At 41.7% G+C, this 16,727-nt stretch overlaps 1 protein-coding gene across 2 annotated transcripts in view; it reads left to right on the top strand.

Moving 5' to 3' along the window:
• The window catches only part of Lepr (leptin receptor), an 82,448-nt gene extending 66,363 nt beyond the window's left edge, over positions 1-16,085 (top strand). The window contains exons 16-19 of one of the 2 annotated variants that reach the window (XM_038333026.2): positions 910-1,005; positions 2,539-2,644; positions 3,742-3,817; positions 13,303-16,085. In XM_038333026.2, coding sequence (XP_038188954.1) covers positions 910-1,005; positions 2,539-2,644; positions 3,742-3,817; positions 13,303-14,127 — 1,103 coding nt within the window. In that variant the 3' untranslated portion in view covers positions 14,128-16,085. Of the gene's footprint in view, positions 1-909; positions 1,006-2,538; positions 2,645-3,741; positions 3,818-10,311; positions 12,473-13,302 lie in introns of those variants that run through there. The other variant, XM_038333024.2, reaches the window with a different exon arrangement.
• The last annotated feature ends 642 nt before the right edge of the window (positions 16,086-16,727 follow it).

Here is a 16,727-nt window from a genome sequence, read left to right as displayed (position 1 = left end):
GAAGACCCACATTTTTCTCATTCATTCCCAACACCAATTTGGTCTCAGGCTAAATTCATTTATAAATTCTAAGCAGGGGACCAAGTTCCTTATGCCTGCCGTGGGTGGTTTGCTCTATCCTATCACCAAGAGGGATGAGGAATGCAGGCTTCTCAGGGCTCTGCCTCTTATGGGCTGCTGGTCATTTGTCCTTAGTGTCTGTGAGAATCCTTGTCACATCTGTCTCGTACATTGCTGTGGGGATCATCATTCTCCACGTTATCGAGACCCCAGATAACACAAGAGACCCCGAGGATGGTGGGAGAAGGGAGAACACACTTTCCTGGAACAGGAAATTCAGGAGTAAAGAGAGAAAATGTCTTGAACTTGAACAAACTCAGCTCTCACCGGAGCATGCCCTTGGAAAACCAGTCATTTGTGTCTGAGGAAAAGGGTTTTTTTTTTCCCTCCCCCTCATTTTTTAAATTTCTTTTACATACCAACCACAGTTTTCCTTCCCTTTTCTCCTCTCCCCACCTCTCCTCCCATGCACTCCTCCATCATCCCCATTTAGATGGGGTCAGGCATCCTGTGGGAATCAACAAAGCATGGCACATCAAGCTGAGGCAGGACCAAGCTCCTCCCCCCTGCATCAAGGTTGAACAAGGCATCCCACCATAGGGAATAGGTTCCAAAGAGGCAGCGCATGCATCTGGGTGACAATCATGAGGAGGAGTTTTGAAACCGTATTTGAAAGTAAATATTATTGCTAGCAAAATCTGGAGCACTTAGCTTATCTCTGAAATCCCTTTAGTCTTCAAGCCAGTCCTTAAAGAATGAGTAGTGCCAGCACAGCTCAGTCTGTATTTTTCTATATAGGCTTCATTCTTAGTTAACACGAACTCTTACTGTTTCTTTTTTTCTTTTCAGATAACTTTATTCCCATTGAGAAATATCAATTTAGTCTTTACCCAGTATTTATGGAAGGAGTTGGAAAACCAAAGATAATTAATGGTTTCACCCAAGGTAAAAGAAAAATGTAATTTCTTTCTTAAAATAAGTTTGTGTGTGTGACACGTGTGCTAGTATTGATGTTGTGTACTTGTGGCCCATATCCAAGTGGAGGCTTGGGAACAACCCTGGGACCCCTGTCCTTCTTCTCCAGGTTCAGGTCATCAGACTTAAACGGTAAATGCTCTCCCTGTTGGGGTGTCTCCCCAGCCCTACTTTCTTTTCTCTATGTTTTGTATTTCAGTATTTATGCTCTTTCTGGATTAATTTCTTCCTCATAGGGTCAGGGAAGAGCTGAGAGTTTTACCTAGATGTGTTATTGGGTTGTTCAGGGAAAAAAAAATTATCTGAAACGGGCTAGTTATATTCACTGGACACATTCTGTTTGGATTACTACACTCACCCGTATTTTAAATTTATTCCCTTTTAAGTTGTTAAATCCAAGCAGCCTGATAATACAGTCTCTACAGAGAAGCATTGTAATTGCTTCTGTAATAATAATAATTTATTGTTCAACAAGTACGTGTTGAACATTGTTCTAGGGACCGAGGACAAAGTGGTGACCCTAAGCCTGCCTTTGGGAATTTGGGTCTCAGTGCTGTACAGGCGCTGATGGTCAGCGAATACATTATTTAAGATGCAGAGCCAGGTGGAAGGCAATGCCTTGGGGGCAAGTGCAAGTGAGACAAAGACAGAGAGTTAGACCGTGGGGAGGAAAGGATGGCTAGATGGTCTTTCTGTGGGCTCTGGTCCTTGAGGAAAGCTCTCAGGATGGAAGGGAAGAGCGTTGCAAGCTGGGGTGCCACGTGTCTCCCCGGAACATCTGAGAATGGAGGGCAAGCCGGGGTGCCACGTGTCATGCCCTGAGGAGTGAACATGGTGGCTAAGGCAGCAGCAAGAACATCAGGCCAGAAGGCTCTCGTAAAGGCCCTGAGGCCTTAAGCAACAAGACACCGGTGTGTCAGAGCTACAAGGATAAGGACTGGTGGGTGGCACCGACACGGTCTGCAGGAGCAGATGGTGAGGTCCTCACAGCAACTTCAGTTGGTGCGCCGACTCATAGAGTTTAAACAAAGATTAGAAGGAACGGCCTGGCAAGTACATAATCCTAAAGCAATGCTTTGCTAAATTTCCAGTGTGCTACTAGTCAAAGCAACTATTAAGGTGGCCGTAATGTATTTTTATTTCTCCTTTAAAAATACTTTTATTTTAATTTTTACATGTATGGTATTTGCCTGGACATAGATGTGCACCAAATGCATTCCTAATACCCTCAGAGGCCAGAGAGGGAATCAGATATCAGCTATCCTGGAACTAAAGTGATAGACAGTGGTGAACCGCTGTGTGGTGCTGGGAAACAAACCCGGCCTTCTCCAAGAGCAGCCAGGGCTCTTAACCCCTGAGCCATCTCTGCAGCTCCTACTTTCTTCTTTTATAAGTTTCTGTACGTTTGGAGGTAGTACAGAAATTGGAATACGTGTCCTGAGGATGATTTTGCAGAACAGTCTCCTGAAGCGACTGATGGTTTGACTTGTGTCTGTCTTTCAGGTGGCGTGGACAAGCAGCAGAGTGACGCGGGGCTCTATGTGATTGTACCCATAATCATTTCCTCTTGTGTCCTGCTTCTCGGAACACTGTTAATCTCACACCAGAGGTATCGCACTTGGTGCTAAACACTTTTGCCATAAAGAATGTAGTTTAAGCATATTCAAAATTTGATATAAAGCCTAACTCATAACATTGACTAGCATAAAAGTATTGAAAATGTCTTTATATGAATGTATTCATATACAATTAACATGACACAAAAGGAGAGGTTGTTTTCAGCAAATGACTTTTCATCTCAATAGGGCAACAATAACTTGAAGGCAGAATTCAACTTTAATTTTTTTTTTTTTTTTTTCGAGACAGGGTTTCTCTGTAGCTTTGAAGCCTATCCTGGAACTAGCTCTCATAGACCAGGCTGGCCTCAAACTCACAGAGATCCACTTGCCTCTGCCTCCTGAGTGCTGGGATTAAAGGCATGCACCACCACTGCCCGGCTAAAAAATTTGTTCTTTATATACATCCAGTAATCAGTTGAAATGTAACAAGAAATCCTGGACAGTATATTCTTAGGTTTGGTAAAAATGGCTTTTAGGGTTCTGCAATCTGAACTGATGATTTTAGTGAGCTCTTAAGATCTTACAAGTAGATCTTGTTGCATGGTGACCAGAAGCAGTTCATGGCAGCAGGCAGCACTCTGCCCTCCCCCCCCCCCCCCCCCGGAGGACAGTGCCGCAGAAAGCTCCGGGGTATCTGGTTTGACAAATGGCCGCAAGTTCCCTGGTGGCTCTGTGGGTGCCAAACCACTCGCTGAAACACCCAGCTCACGAGGTTTTCTCACTCGGTCAAATCCGTAGACGCTTTAGTCCTCCATCAAATGGAGGGAAGACATTACAATCTGATATCACGCTTTAGTTGAATGACAGGGGTGGCACCCTAACAGTGGGCCCAGGTGACCGATGGCCATTTAGAATGCTTCCTAAGGAAAATCTGCCTGGCACACAGCTTTCAGTAAAAAAAGAGTTGGTTATCAGTTTCTTCTTCATAGACATTCAGTGATCACTTTGTGAGATCAAATGTAAACATGGGTCCGGCCCTAGTGAGGCGATCCAGCCCGCTCATGCTGGCTCTGTGTGCTTGCTAGCTGTTAATGCCTTTTTATTTTGAGCGTTTCTCTAATCACAGGGCTTTGTCTCTCCTTTGCAGAATGAAAAAGCTGTTTTGGGAAGACGTTCCAAACCCCAAGAATTGTTCCTGGGCACAAGGACTTAATTTCCAAAAGGTCACTGTTTAAGTATTTTAACCCAGAATATTTAAGGTTGCACTTTAGATAGAACTTCCAGATCTTTCCACATCTCTAAGGCTTAGAGGGCTTTGCTTTATCCAATTCATTTCAACGAGTCTGCTCATCATTTGTCCTTAGTAATAGCCGGGTGTAAGGCTTTGGTCAGAGGAGACAAAATTCAACCTTCATCCTATGAGAGCTCACAACACACCTATCTTCTTTTCTGGTCACGGTGAACTAAGAAATAAATACTGCAACAGAAAGGAACATCATAGATGGAGAATAGATAGTTGACTGATTTTTTTTTCAGTATAAATGGGCTGTCTTTAGGCAAAAAGCTTAGAATTGATATTATGTTTCTACTATTTAATAGTCACTATTACTTACAGTACAGTATTATTTTCAGATGCTACAATTGGAAGGATGCAGTATAATAAACCTCAGTGATGGAGATTCATAGTTGAAAGAAAGATTTTCAACACTTGCAGCATTTAAAGATCTTAATAAGTATCAGTTATTGTATTGTGCTACTGTTTACACATTTATACATAGTAGACTATTGCTGCTTTTAATTACCCCTGGGGTATTCTGTCACCGAACGTAGGAGAGAAAAACAAAGCTTATATTGGTGAGGTATCTTATTTTAGAACCAGGATTAGCTTCCCCAATTGGAACTTATTCTCGTTGTAACTGTTCTATATATTGACATGACCCACAGGGAGAAATATGTTTCCTCTTCCAGCCTAGCACAGATATATAGACATGGAAAAAATGAGAGAATTTTTGTGGGAAACATCTTGCTTGGAAGAGAAGAGAGGAAAAAATATTTTTAACTATCTTTCACTTTTTTAAAATGCTCTCAACAACCCACTAACCTGATCCCCCAGCCTTCAAATGGCACGCAACTTGCAGTCAACAGGATACAGCATTGCAGCCAATCCATGAGAAGCAGGTGCCCGTGCACGCACCACGAGCAGCTCAGCTGCTTAAGTCAGAGTCTCCAATCAAATGAACTAACAGCCTGTTTTCAGAAGTGGCAGCTGTGTGGTTTTGCATTTAAGCATGCGCCCTGTAGGATCTTTGCTTTCCCCAACGCTAGCCTTCTGCCTCTGACTCCCCTGCTGTGCCCTCCCAGCCTCTCACCCGGGGCTCCTTTTATTTCAGGAGTGCTCCCGAGTTGTTTTCAACTCACAAAATATCACTCTTCTTTCTCTTCCACAATTAATTCGTGCAATAGCATTTCTCATAATCGTGGTGGCATCTCGGATGCACACGTGCATCATCCGTGGATGTGTGCAATGGGCACAGAGCGAGTGTTTATAGATGATAAGGAGAGGTTGCTGCTAAACTCTAGAACAGATTTTTAAGACATCCTCCTTGTCTTCTAAGAAATCAGAGCAGGGTCCACGAAGAGTGGCTAGGTTGAAGGAAGAAGAACTTCTCTTTTGGCTTCTGTAACACTTGTTCATCTTTAACTTCTCATGTATTCATTTTATCAGTCTGTAATTTTACTGAAAACCTGCCCTTTGCCAATGCTTTTGCTATACCTTGGGGCTTGATTGGTAAGAAACGCTCTATATGCTCCTGGACTGTACAGTCTGGTGGGGGACGATAAACACTTACCAGTTTATCATTAGAAACCACTCCGCAGGTCTCAGCTCCAGTGTGCTGAGGGCTAGGATGTGGAAGCTGTCTTAGAGCATGGATGGGTATGAGTGGGCATGATTAAGAGATTGACATTTGATCTGGTTGTGATGGGGCACACCTGGAAGACATATCCAAGATCTTGCGAAGCAGAAGGAGTGGGGGGGGGGGATTGTTGTGAGTTCCAGGGCTGCATTGTGATTTTGAGGCCTGCCTAAGTTACACAGAAACAAACAAGCTTAAGAGAAAGAAGAAAGGTAAAAGAAGAGAGAATGGTACTCGAGTCAGAGCCGGATGATGGAGAGTCGTTACTTGGCTCCATGATGTTAGTGTAGATACTCTCACAGTCAACCGGTGATGCATTCTCAAACTGGAAACACGGAGAACAGACGAGGCACATTTTCCTCTTAAATACAAAGTTTTCTTTTCTAAGTTAAAATAACCAAATGCCTATCTGAATAAAAACCATAAAGCTTCAAGGCAGTCACTGTGCTGCCTCTAAAAGAAAACTAAAGTCCTCTCCCCATCCAGCATCATATATTCGGCATTTTATCTTCATATTTTGATGGAAAGGGAATCTAACTTCTACTCAAGACAGGGCGTGACTAGACTGACCTCAGTAAATACAGTTTGAGCCTGTACCAGATTAATGTGCCCTCCTTTCCGAATGCCTGGCAGAAATGAGAGGACCTAGGCTGGGTCAAACAGTGGCCGTCTTTAGTCTCTGGCTTAACTGGCATCTCACTTCCCCCCATTGGAGCTGATTATGGTGCTGGATTTATCAGATCATCTGGCAGAGATTTTAAGTAAATTGAAAGACCACTCTAAATTTTCAGAGTCTGGAAAATTGGAGTGAATTTTAAAAAAAGATTTTATTTATATGTGTGTGTGTGTGTGTGTGTGTATGTGTGCAGGTACACACAGGGGCCTGAAGAGGGCACTAGAGGCCCCAGAGCTGGAAATGACAGAAGCTACCTGACCTGAGTTCTGGGAAAGAAACTCAGGCTCCCTGGAAGAGCTGGAGGCGCTGCTAACTGCCGAGTCAGCTTTCCAGTCCCTAATGTGTAAATTATTTTTAAAAGACAGAGGGTTCACTCGGGAGGCAGAGGCAGGTGGATCTCTGTGAGTTCGAGGCCAGCCTTGTCTACAAGAGCTAGTTCCAGGACAGGCTCCAAAGCCACAGAGAAACCCTTGTCTTGAAAAATCAAAAAAAAAAAAAAAAGACAGAGGGTTATGAATATCCTCATTTGTGAGAGATTTCTCTTTGCCTTTGGAAATATTTCATTTCTCTTTTTCCGTATATGTAATGTTTATGTATTTTTTAGGGTGTAACAAAGATACACCATTAAAAATCAATGACAAGGGGCTGGAGAGTTGGCTCAGAGGTTAAGAACACTTGACTGCTCTTCCAGAGGTCCTCAGTTCAATTCCCAGCAACCACATGGTGGCTCACAAACATCTGTAATGAGATCTGGTGCCCTCTTCTGGCATGCAGGCATACATGCAGACAAAACATAATAAATAAATTAAAAAAAAAGAATCAATGACAAGACAGGTTGGGGGTGGGTTGGTAGCTTGCCCTGAGTACATACCTAACTGGGTCTTATTAAAATCTGGATTCACACCCAAGTCCCTCTGACAAAGTGATAATCCTTGCCATTAATTTCATATTACCATTGTGTCCCCTAGTGTGGTTGATACTCACTAAATGACACACTCAGAGATAAATGAGATGGTCGATTGTATGTCATGTTCATTTTAACACAAAAAAACTGTAGGTACAGGATCTGATTTCTCGAGAGACCATATATGTAAAAGACAAAATCTCCTTAATATTTACAAGTGAACACATGGTGAGAATCTTTAGACATCAGAAAAATGCAGGTCAAAACCATGAGGAACCCTCTACAGCTTGTGGGATGTCCATCACAGAAAAGACAGAAATACTAGTCAGTAGGGACATTGAAGCTTTCTGACTGCCCTTAGGAATATAAAAACAGTGCAGGCAGGTTTTGAAAAGTCTGGCAGTTCTTTTCATCTGAAACCAGGACTCAGCTATCTACCCCAACATTTCTACTCAAAGAATGAAGAAACTTTTTAAAAAAAACATTTATTTATTTATTTATTATGTATACAATATTCTGTCTGTGTGTGCCTGCAGGCTCCGAATGGTTTCTTTTATAAGAGTTGCCTTGGTCAAAGTGTCTCTTCACAGCAATAGAACACTGTCTAAGACAGTATTGCTTTTGATGTAATATAAGCGAAAGAAATGAAAATGTTAAAAGAGGAGAAAATTAGCTTTAGGGAAAAGTTAGAGATGAGCTTAAATGTTTAGGTCTTATAGGTATAGGGCACATCCATAAAAAGTAATGCTCCTCCAAATTAGGGTTTAAAGAACAAATTAAAGGAAATTTATGGATTTAAAGTATATTACTTAAAAAACTACTGAATCAGGCTGGGCAGTGGTGGCACATGCCTTTAATCCCAGCACTCGGGAGGCAGAGACAGCCAAATCTCTCTGAATTCGAAGTCAGCCTAGTCTACAGAGTTAGTTCCAGGACAGCCAGGGCTGTTACACAGAGAAACCCTGTCTTGAAAAACCAAAAAAAATAAAACAAAAAAACCAACTACTGAATCTGAATTGGTTTTTAAAAACATTGGGTTTCTATTGGCTGTTTCCTTTGCAATATGCCCTGGGAGATATATATATATATTGGCTTATCTATTCCTTTGTCTTGAAATGAATATGCCATATTTGTTAATTCATTTGTTATTTAAAGGTCATCTGGATTTTTGATTCAAATTCTGGCTATTATTGATAATTCTTTTATGAATTTTCGTAAATAAATATTCATGCAAAATTTCTTCATTCGGGGCTGGAGAGACGGCTCAGCAGTTAAGAGCATTGCCTACTCTTCCAAAGGTCCTGAGTTCAGTTCCCAACCACATGGTGGCTCACAACCATCTGTAATGAGGTCTGGTGCCCTCTTCTGGCCTGCAGGCATACATGCAGACAGAATATTGTATATTATAATAAATATAAAGGAAAAAAAATTAAAAAAATAAAAGAAACCATTCAACTCTGAAGCCTTACTTACAGTTTCAGAAATTAGTCTATTATCATCATGGTGCAGAATGCGGCAGGACACAGGAAGGCATGGTGCTGGAGATGTAGCTGAGAGCTTTACATCCTGAACCAAGATGAAAGACAGAAAGAGAGACATTGGGCCTGGGGTTGGCCTTTGAAATCTTAAAGTCCACCACCCACAGTGGCACACCTCCTCTAACAAGGCCACACCTACTTCAACAAGGTCACACCTACTTCAACAAGGTCCTACCTCTTGATCCCTCTAGTCCTTCTCAAACCATTAACTTAGCATGCAAATAGATGAGCCTGTGGAGGCAATTTTCATTCAGCCTCCACATTCTACTCCCTGGCCCCTCTAGGCCTGCAGCTCTCTCATAATGAAAACTGCATTCAGTCCAACTCAAAAGTTCCCAGAGTTTTTCATAGTCTCTACACTGTTTCAGAGTCCAAAGTCCATGTCTTTTCTGAGACTCAAGGAAATCTCTTGGCTGCAAAACCAAAATCAAAAAGCTGATCACATGTTTCCAACATACAATGGCACAGAATATATATTGCTATTCCAGAAGGGAAGAAAGGTAGCATATTGAGGAAATGTTGGACCAAAGACTGAAATCCATCAGGGCAGACTCCAAATTCTGCATCTCCGTGGCTGATGTCAAAGGGCTGTTCAGATCTTCACCGCCTTTCAGCTTCATTGACTGCAGCACACTTCTCTCTCTTGGGCTGGTTGCATGCCATATCTGCAGCTTTCCTGGCAAGTATCCCAGCTCCCCATTGACCTGGTGGTGTCTCCATTCCGTGAACTCAGCCTAGTGAACCCACCCTCCTCTTTCCCATGGGACAGCTCGTCATCTTCCACCTTTTCCTGTTCTGAGCTGCCCACCACCCCTGCTGGCAGGAAGCATGGCTGTCAGTGTTTGTTCGGGTGCATGCCCTGGCACTTCTGTCTCCCTTTTGAAGAGTTTGAGAGAAATACAAGTGTGTAGCTTAGGACAGACTATTGAAACTGTAGTCTCCTCCCCCAGTCCACGTTACTTTCAACTGTGTTGTTTCTAATCTTCCTGGCAGGTCACTTTTATAGCCCTACAATCTGCTCCTCGAGCATCATGAGGATGCTGCCGCGGATTCACAGGCATTGACAGGTTTACCCGTCTGTGCACTGCTTTGTGACTTTCTCAGGTCTCTGCAACTTTAGAGAAATTTACTTTTTTATTTTTTCTTCAAACGGAAACTTTTTGAACTACCGTGGGTTTTTTTGTTTGTTTGTTTTTTTTTTTGTTTTTTTTTTTTTAAGGAAAAATTGATATTCGTCTTCTCCATTTCTCGCATGCCTATCACATCACTTTAATTTCCCAAAAATCAGCACCTGGGGAACAAAGTCATTTTCTTTCTTTTACTTTTTTCTTCTCATCACTTAACCCTTATCCTTTCCCACCCCTCACACTCTTCAGTGTTACTGTTGGTTTTTATCCCCCTCTTCTTCATTGAGTCCTTGTTCTTTTACCTATTCTGCTACTGCTGCCGTAGTCTTCCCTGCTAGAGCGAATGACTTGTCTTTAGAGTATCCCTGGCATTCAGTAAGGAGAAAGAAGTCCCTCCAGATCCTGGCCCTCCCCTCTCCTAAGGACATCACTGCAATGCAACACAAGAACATAGAGCCTGAGTCCATGAAAAGAGAGGGGTTGGAATCTTTTATCATTGGCTTTCTGCATGACCATTTTATTTTGCTTTCTTATTTTGTTCTATTTTATTTAAACAGAGAACGGACATTCTTTGAAGTCTCTCATGACCACCACAGATGAACCCAATGTACCAACTTCCCAGCAGTCCGTAGAGTATTAGAAGATGTTTACATTTTGAAAGAGGGAAGCAAACCCAAACTATTGTTCGGATTACTAAGAACTAACATATGATGAACTTAATAGAGACATGTATGTTTGTGGCCACTATGTGGGTTTGATGTAGTTCATTTGGGGGTATATGCTTAATTATCAGAGCACCTAAAGTTTGATATTAATAATCATGGTCTCTGCTTTCAAATTTTTATTTTTCTGGTCATAAAATGTTAATGGTGTGACTGTTGCTGTCGGAACATATTCTGTTACCAAATGTGGTAGAAATGTGGTTGTGATTGCTGGAACTAGGGAGCTCGAACAGGCAACTTCTGATATCCAGCTTTGCAAAGACCCCCCCCCCACACACACACACTACAGGGAAGGTATTTAGCTTCTATTTCTATGTGCGAAAGCTTCTCTACTAGATTTTTATGGACACTTATAAATTCATGAATTTCAGATTCTTTTGAATAACATGGCTTTTGTGTACCAAACTTGGAACAATCTAGGAATTTTAGTTTTCTATACTTTTGAACATGACTTAAGTTCTAACTCTCATTTTAGTTTAAAGAAAGCCAGAAGTTGTGGTTTGTGGTGATCACACACCAATGGAAGCTGTGTTTTATATGAGGATAACCCCACACAGACGAGTGGAAGCTATACTTCATTTCAGGATAAACCCTCCCACACACACACACAGTAGAAGCTATCCTTCATTTCAGGATAACCCTACACACTCAGGTCAAATTGCCCAGAGCAGAAGAGAGTAACAACCTCCATGAATCAATTTATTTCCACTGAATCAGCCGAAGATTTCTGGCAGACAGGGAGGTGTGCAAGAACGGGAGACTTTCTGGGATTTTACAGATAGGTCCTGGTGAGGACAGGGCTTTTCTCTCTGAAAAACAGATGTCTTGCCATATCTGTATGACGTTAATATATAGTATAGACTTTATTGCTTACATTCAAACTAAACCAAATTGATGGACACAAATAACATTCAAATTTAAGATATGTGGGTCACTTAGACGTGATTGGTAATTTTATTTGGAAATCCAAAGAAAGTTAAGACACTAGGAGGGTTGTACCCCCTTTTCTTCATTTAATATTAACAGACATCATTGTAATATAATGTCTAGCTGCAATTTATGAAAGGTTGTTTTTCAGTTCTTATATCCACAGGGTGAAATAAATTTTTAACAAACATACTTTGAAGAAGTTCTGTGACCATTGGTAATATATAGTTCAGTAATGTGCGGTTAAAAAGCATTTAGTATTTAAGCCTTCCACGTGGATGCTTTCTAAGATGGCCATGACGTATTCCACAATTAGCTGTTCAGTAAGAAGGCTTAGGGCCCATGGAAGAGATGGAACAGATCATTTGAAAAACACACATGAACTCAACTGCATGCTGTATGTTGTTTCTATTTTTCCATATTGGTAAAAAGAAGATAGCAAAATGAATGGATCGGATGTCAAGCTTGTTTAAACTTTTAGAAAAATTCAGCAATTTAAGTAGTAGAAATATTAAGGGAAAAATAGAATCTTTAGAGGAAGTCACAAATGTACAGATTCCTGTCAGAAACAGTGTGGGAGTAGGGTCCATTTTCTTCTCGTAGCATTTTTAGCAGTGTTTGTCAATCAGTATTTTAACACTGACATAGGTCTATGCCATTACTATATTTAGGGTTCAGTATATTTATTCTTCTACTGTTTAATCACTAATATATTTCAGCTAAGAGTTTGTAACTGCTGTGTTTTTATATGGGATATGCTTGCCATTGTGAAGAACATTTGAGCATACTGCTATCTCAGGCCATAACTCAGAATTCCATTTTATTAGCTTAAAAAAACTGTAACAGCCAAAAGCTAAATCACACGTATGATCTATGAACTGAACATATTTTCTCCTTAGTGTGTTATCCATTCAGTGTGATATATCTGCAGTATTTTTATTTTAATTTTATGTTTTAAGTTTACATTGTTTGTACTGAGCTTTTTGCACGCAGTTTTTTGATTTGTAGCTGCCTGACAGGATTTCATTGTTATGTAACCCTTGTTCTTATAAAAAAAAAACATGCTGTACATTTGTCTTGTGTGTTTGTCTTCATTCCATGTGTTCCATAGGATATATCTTTACATGAAGTTATGTCTAAGGAGTAACAGTGTTCAAGTCTGTCAATGTCTCTTTCGTCATCTTCAGCGAGTAAGTGCCATTGGTTGTCATTTTCAGTTACCCTCAAGCAGATTCTCACTGTGGCCAGAGGCAGGTATGTGAGTCAGTTACTCCCCCTCTGCATCGGATCCTGCGGTATGAAGCAGTTGTTGGTACTATCTCTAGAAAACTTGTTTCGCTCCTTATGTTGTATTCCAACCTGGTTTTCTGTTTGTTGGTTGGTTTTCATGCCTAGAGATTAAAATTTAATTTTGTGGGATTTGCTATAAAATAGAAAGGCCTTTTTTCAGAAGTCATTTTGTAGAAGTGATTATCAAATAGAATCACTTATAAAATAGGGTGGCAACTATAACATAGGATGGCTTTTTCTGAGGAGAGAATTCTCCAGTCACAGTACCCAGGCTCCATGGAGGCTACAGCATTTGCAGGTATGGTTGGCTTACGTGTAGCCCATGGCCATGATGAAATAGCCAGCTCATTTTTACTGCTAAAGAGCGATTTGTGTGTTTATGGTTGTACCATTTGAAAAACACAAGTCTGAGACTTTCTTGTCTGAGTTTGAAAAGCCAAGACTGTCTCTCCCTTCTGGTTTTTGATATTTCAAGTTTTCAGCCCCACACTGTGTCATTTCTACTTGGCTGGTGTCCCTTGTTTTTAATCCTTATACACTGGCCTTTCTGCAAGTGTGACAGAATGAAGTTGTAACAAACTGAGCATTAAAACGTGTCTTTTCTTTTAGCCGGAAACATTTGAGCATCTTTTTACCAAGCATGCAGAGTCAGTGATATTTGGTCCTCTTCTTCTGGAGCCCGAACCCATTTCAGAAGAAATCAGTGTCGATACAGCTTGGAAAAATAAAGATGAGATGGTACCAGCAGCTACGGTCTCGCTTCTTCTGACCACTCCAGACCCTGAGAGGGGTTCTATTTGTATTAGTGACCAGTGTAACAGTGCTACCTTCTCTGGGGCTCCAAGCACTCAGGTCACCTGTGAGGATGAGTGTCAGAGACAACCCTCAGTGAAATATGCAACGCTGGTCAGCCACTCGAAAACGGATGAAACGGAGGAAGAGCAAGAGCTTCTACATGGTTCTGTCAGCAAGAGCATCTCCAGCGAACACTCCCCACTGAGAGCGTCTTTCCCTAGCAGCTCCTGGGAGATAGAGGCCCAGGCGTTTTTCTTATTATCAGATCAGCAGCCCAACACGATTTCACCACCAGTTTCATTCTCGGGGTTGGATGAACTTTTGGAACTGGAAGGGAATTTCCCCGATGAAGATCAGAGTGAGAAGTCTATCTATTATTTAGGGGTCACCTCCATCAAAAAAAGAGAGACTGATATGTTTTTGACTGACGATTCAGGAGTATTGTGCCCATTCCCGGCCCACTGTCTGTTTAGTGACATCAGAATCCTTCAGGACAGTTGCTCACACTTTGTAGAAAATAACTTGAATTTAGGAACTTCTGCTAAGAAGACCTTCGTACCTTACATGCCGCAATTTCAAACCTGTTCCACCCACAGTCGTAAGATAATGGAGACTAAGATGTGTGACCTCACTGTGTAACTTCATTCAAGCAGTCTCTAGTGTTGTGTACCCGTAGAGCGTATCATGTGTAACATATTCTTTTATTGTTGTGGATGTGGGAGACAAGCATCAGAGTCCAGTGTGAAAATGATTGTTTCCAAATTAATTGCGTCTATCTTCTCTCACTAACACAGACAAAACATAGAAGGAAGCCTTCATGAGTCTAGCAATGTAGATGGACTCTCATTGAATATACTGTCAAGCTAGACTGGGGTGGTCTCTTATTTCTAAGATCCCTGAGATATAATTGTCTCAAGGATGTTTTTGCCTTACCTTGAATTGTCTTGTGTTGTGCAAATTCACACATGTGCACATGCAAATTTAAACTGGCCAGGTGTCCTTGTGTGCTTCAGAAGTATGTGACATGTTTGTACTTTGTGCCACCCGACTGTGTTATTTGAAGTCTCATGCCATTAAATGTTGAATATAATTAGAGGATTGAACCCTACTCTAAGAAGTTACACTTTTGAAGAGGGACGGGTTAGCTCGTCACTTTGCAGCAAAGCCAGGATCCGTGACAAAGGATGCAAGTTTCTGTTAGAATGACAGTTTCGTCACCAGCACTGGGATGACAGTGTGAGCAGCCTGGAGAGAAGAATGCCAGCCTCAACTAGAGTACACGGAAGTGATTGTTTTCTGAGGGACTGCTACATGCCACTGCATGCCTCTCTAGAGTCACCATCTCCCTCTCTCCACTGAGTTGCTAGTTCTCCCCTCATTGGCTATCACTAGACAAAGCAGCCACTGTGCTCTACAGGTTGCATTCTTTAACTTGCTTACCGCAATAACCGCATGAGGGACATGCTCCACATTCCCGCTGTATCATTATCCCCCTGCCAAGGATAAGGCCATTAAGTCATTTGCCCAAAGTCCCAGACTTAATGATTGATGGAACCAGAATTCAGATTTAGTTCACATCCTTTTAATGCTACTGACTGAGTTTTAGACCTAGCTCTTACATTTGCCATGCTTTGGAATCAAAACAACTGATCCTATCAAAGAAGACCCAGTGAGAGGAAACAGGGTGATGGCTGAATAATTGAGACCTAGTCTTGGACTTGAAAACCGATGTGGGGAATGTATTATTATTTCAGTGTTTGATGTAGCAAGAGGACTCAAAAAAAAAAAAAAAAAAAAAAAAAAACCTGCACATTCAGGTGTCCACTATCAGGAAGAATTCCAAGAGTATCAGTATCGTCAGAGTGAATACATTAGTGCTTAACAGCATGCTTATGTACTGCCCAGCGTCAGCAGCCTTTCACGCTGACCCGAGACTGGGGTGTTGGTTTTACCACCAACCTAAGTAGATCCCGCCCTGCCATTGCTTTATGATGAGCACTTCTAAGTGATAAGACAGATCCTTGGCCGTAATTCGATTTCCCCACCCCCAGACTTTGTGTTCAGTGAAACTGTCATATGCCCTGAGTTAGTAAAATGACCCAGGATCCTACTGTCAGCTGATGCCTATTTTGGCATGAGAAGGTAGAGGAGCACTAGTTGGTGTTCCGTGCAAAGATACAGGAAAAATTTTGTTCCCACGGGTTTTCAGTAATAAATTATTACATGTTGAAATTGAAATCTATCACTTTTAATATTTGCCTATTGCTAAAGCCTATTCACTGAAGGTACAGTATAGGAGAGATGCAAAATTTAAAATTTTTTCTCACTCAGTGTATAACTAGAGATTAACCACTGGGCATGTCCGCTTTGACAGCGTGGGTTTGGGCTTTCTGGGCCCAGATCAGTGCGTAAGAGAAACCAATGGGTGTTTTCTTCAGCTCAGGAGCGAAAATGGTGTGTGTGTGACGGTGAAGTCACAGATCCAACAGTCACTGAAATGCTGCGGATTTGAGCTAGAGGACTCTAGGGACAGCCTATGAATGAATGTGAGCACATTGTTAGTGTGTGCATTTGAGCTAGAGGACCCTAACCTACGAATGAATGTGAGCACATTGTTAGTGTGTGCATTTGAGCTAGAGGAGTCTAGGGACAGCCTATGAATGAATGTGAGCACATTGTTAGTGTGTGCATTTGAGCTAGAGGAGTCTAGGGACAGCCTATGAATGAATGTGAGCACATTGTTAGTGTGTGCATTTGAGCTAGAGGACCCTAACCTATGAATGAATGTGAGCACATTGTTAGTGTGTGCATTTGAGCTAGAGGACTCTAGGGTCAGCCTATGAATGAATGTGAGCACATTGTTAGTGTGTGCATTTGAGCTAGAGGACTCTAGGGTCAGCCTATGAATGAATGTGAGCACATTGTTAGTGTGTGCATTTGAGCTAGAGGACCCTAACCTATGAATGAATGTGAGCACATTGTTAGTGTGTGCATTTGAGCTAGAGGACTCTAGGGTCAGCCTATGAATGAATGTGAGCACATTGTTAGTGTGTGCATTTGAGCTAGAGGAGTCTAGGAAGAGCATAGGAATGTGAGCTCATTGCTGTGCTGAGATGAGTTTCCTTCTAAACACAGAAATCACATGGGAAAGACTGACTGACATAATCATAGTCTGCCGTCATTGTCAGAGCAGGACTGAGCTGCAGGCTTTGGCTTATGGGGTACCCACAGAATAAGGT

Source organism: Arvicola amphibius, chromosome 6, assembly GCF_903992535.2.
Source record: "Arvicola amphibius chromosome 6, mArvAmp1.2, whole genome shotgun sequence".
Classification (NCBI taxonomy): Eukaryota; Metazoa; Chordata; class Mammalia; order Rodentia; family Cricetidae; genus Arvicola; species Arvicola amphibius.
Note: the sequence above shows the minus strand (reverse complement) of the source record. Positions and strands in the feature narration are given on the sequence as shown.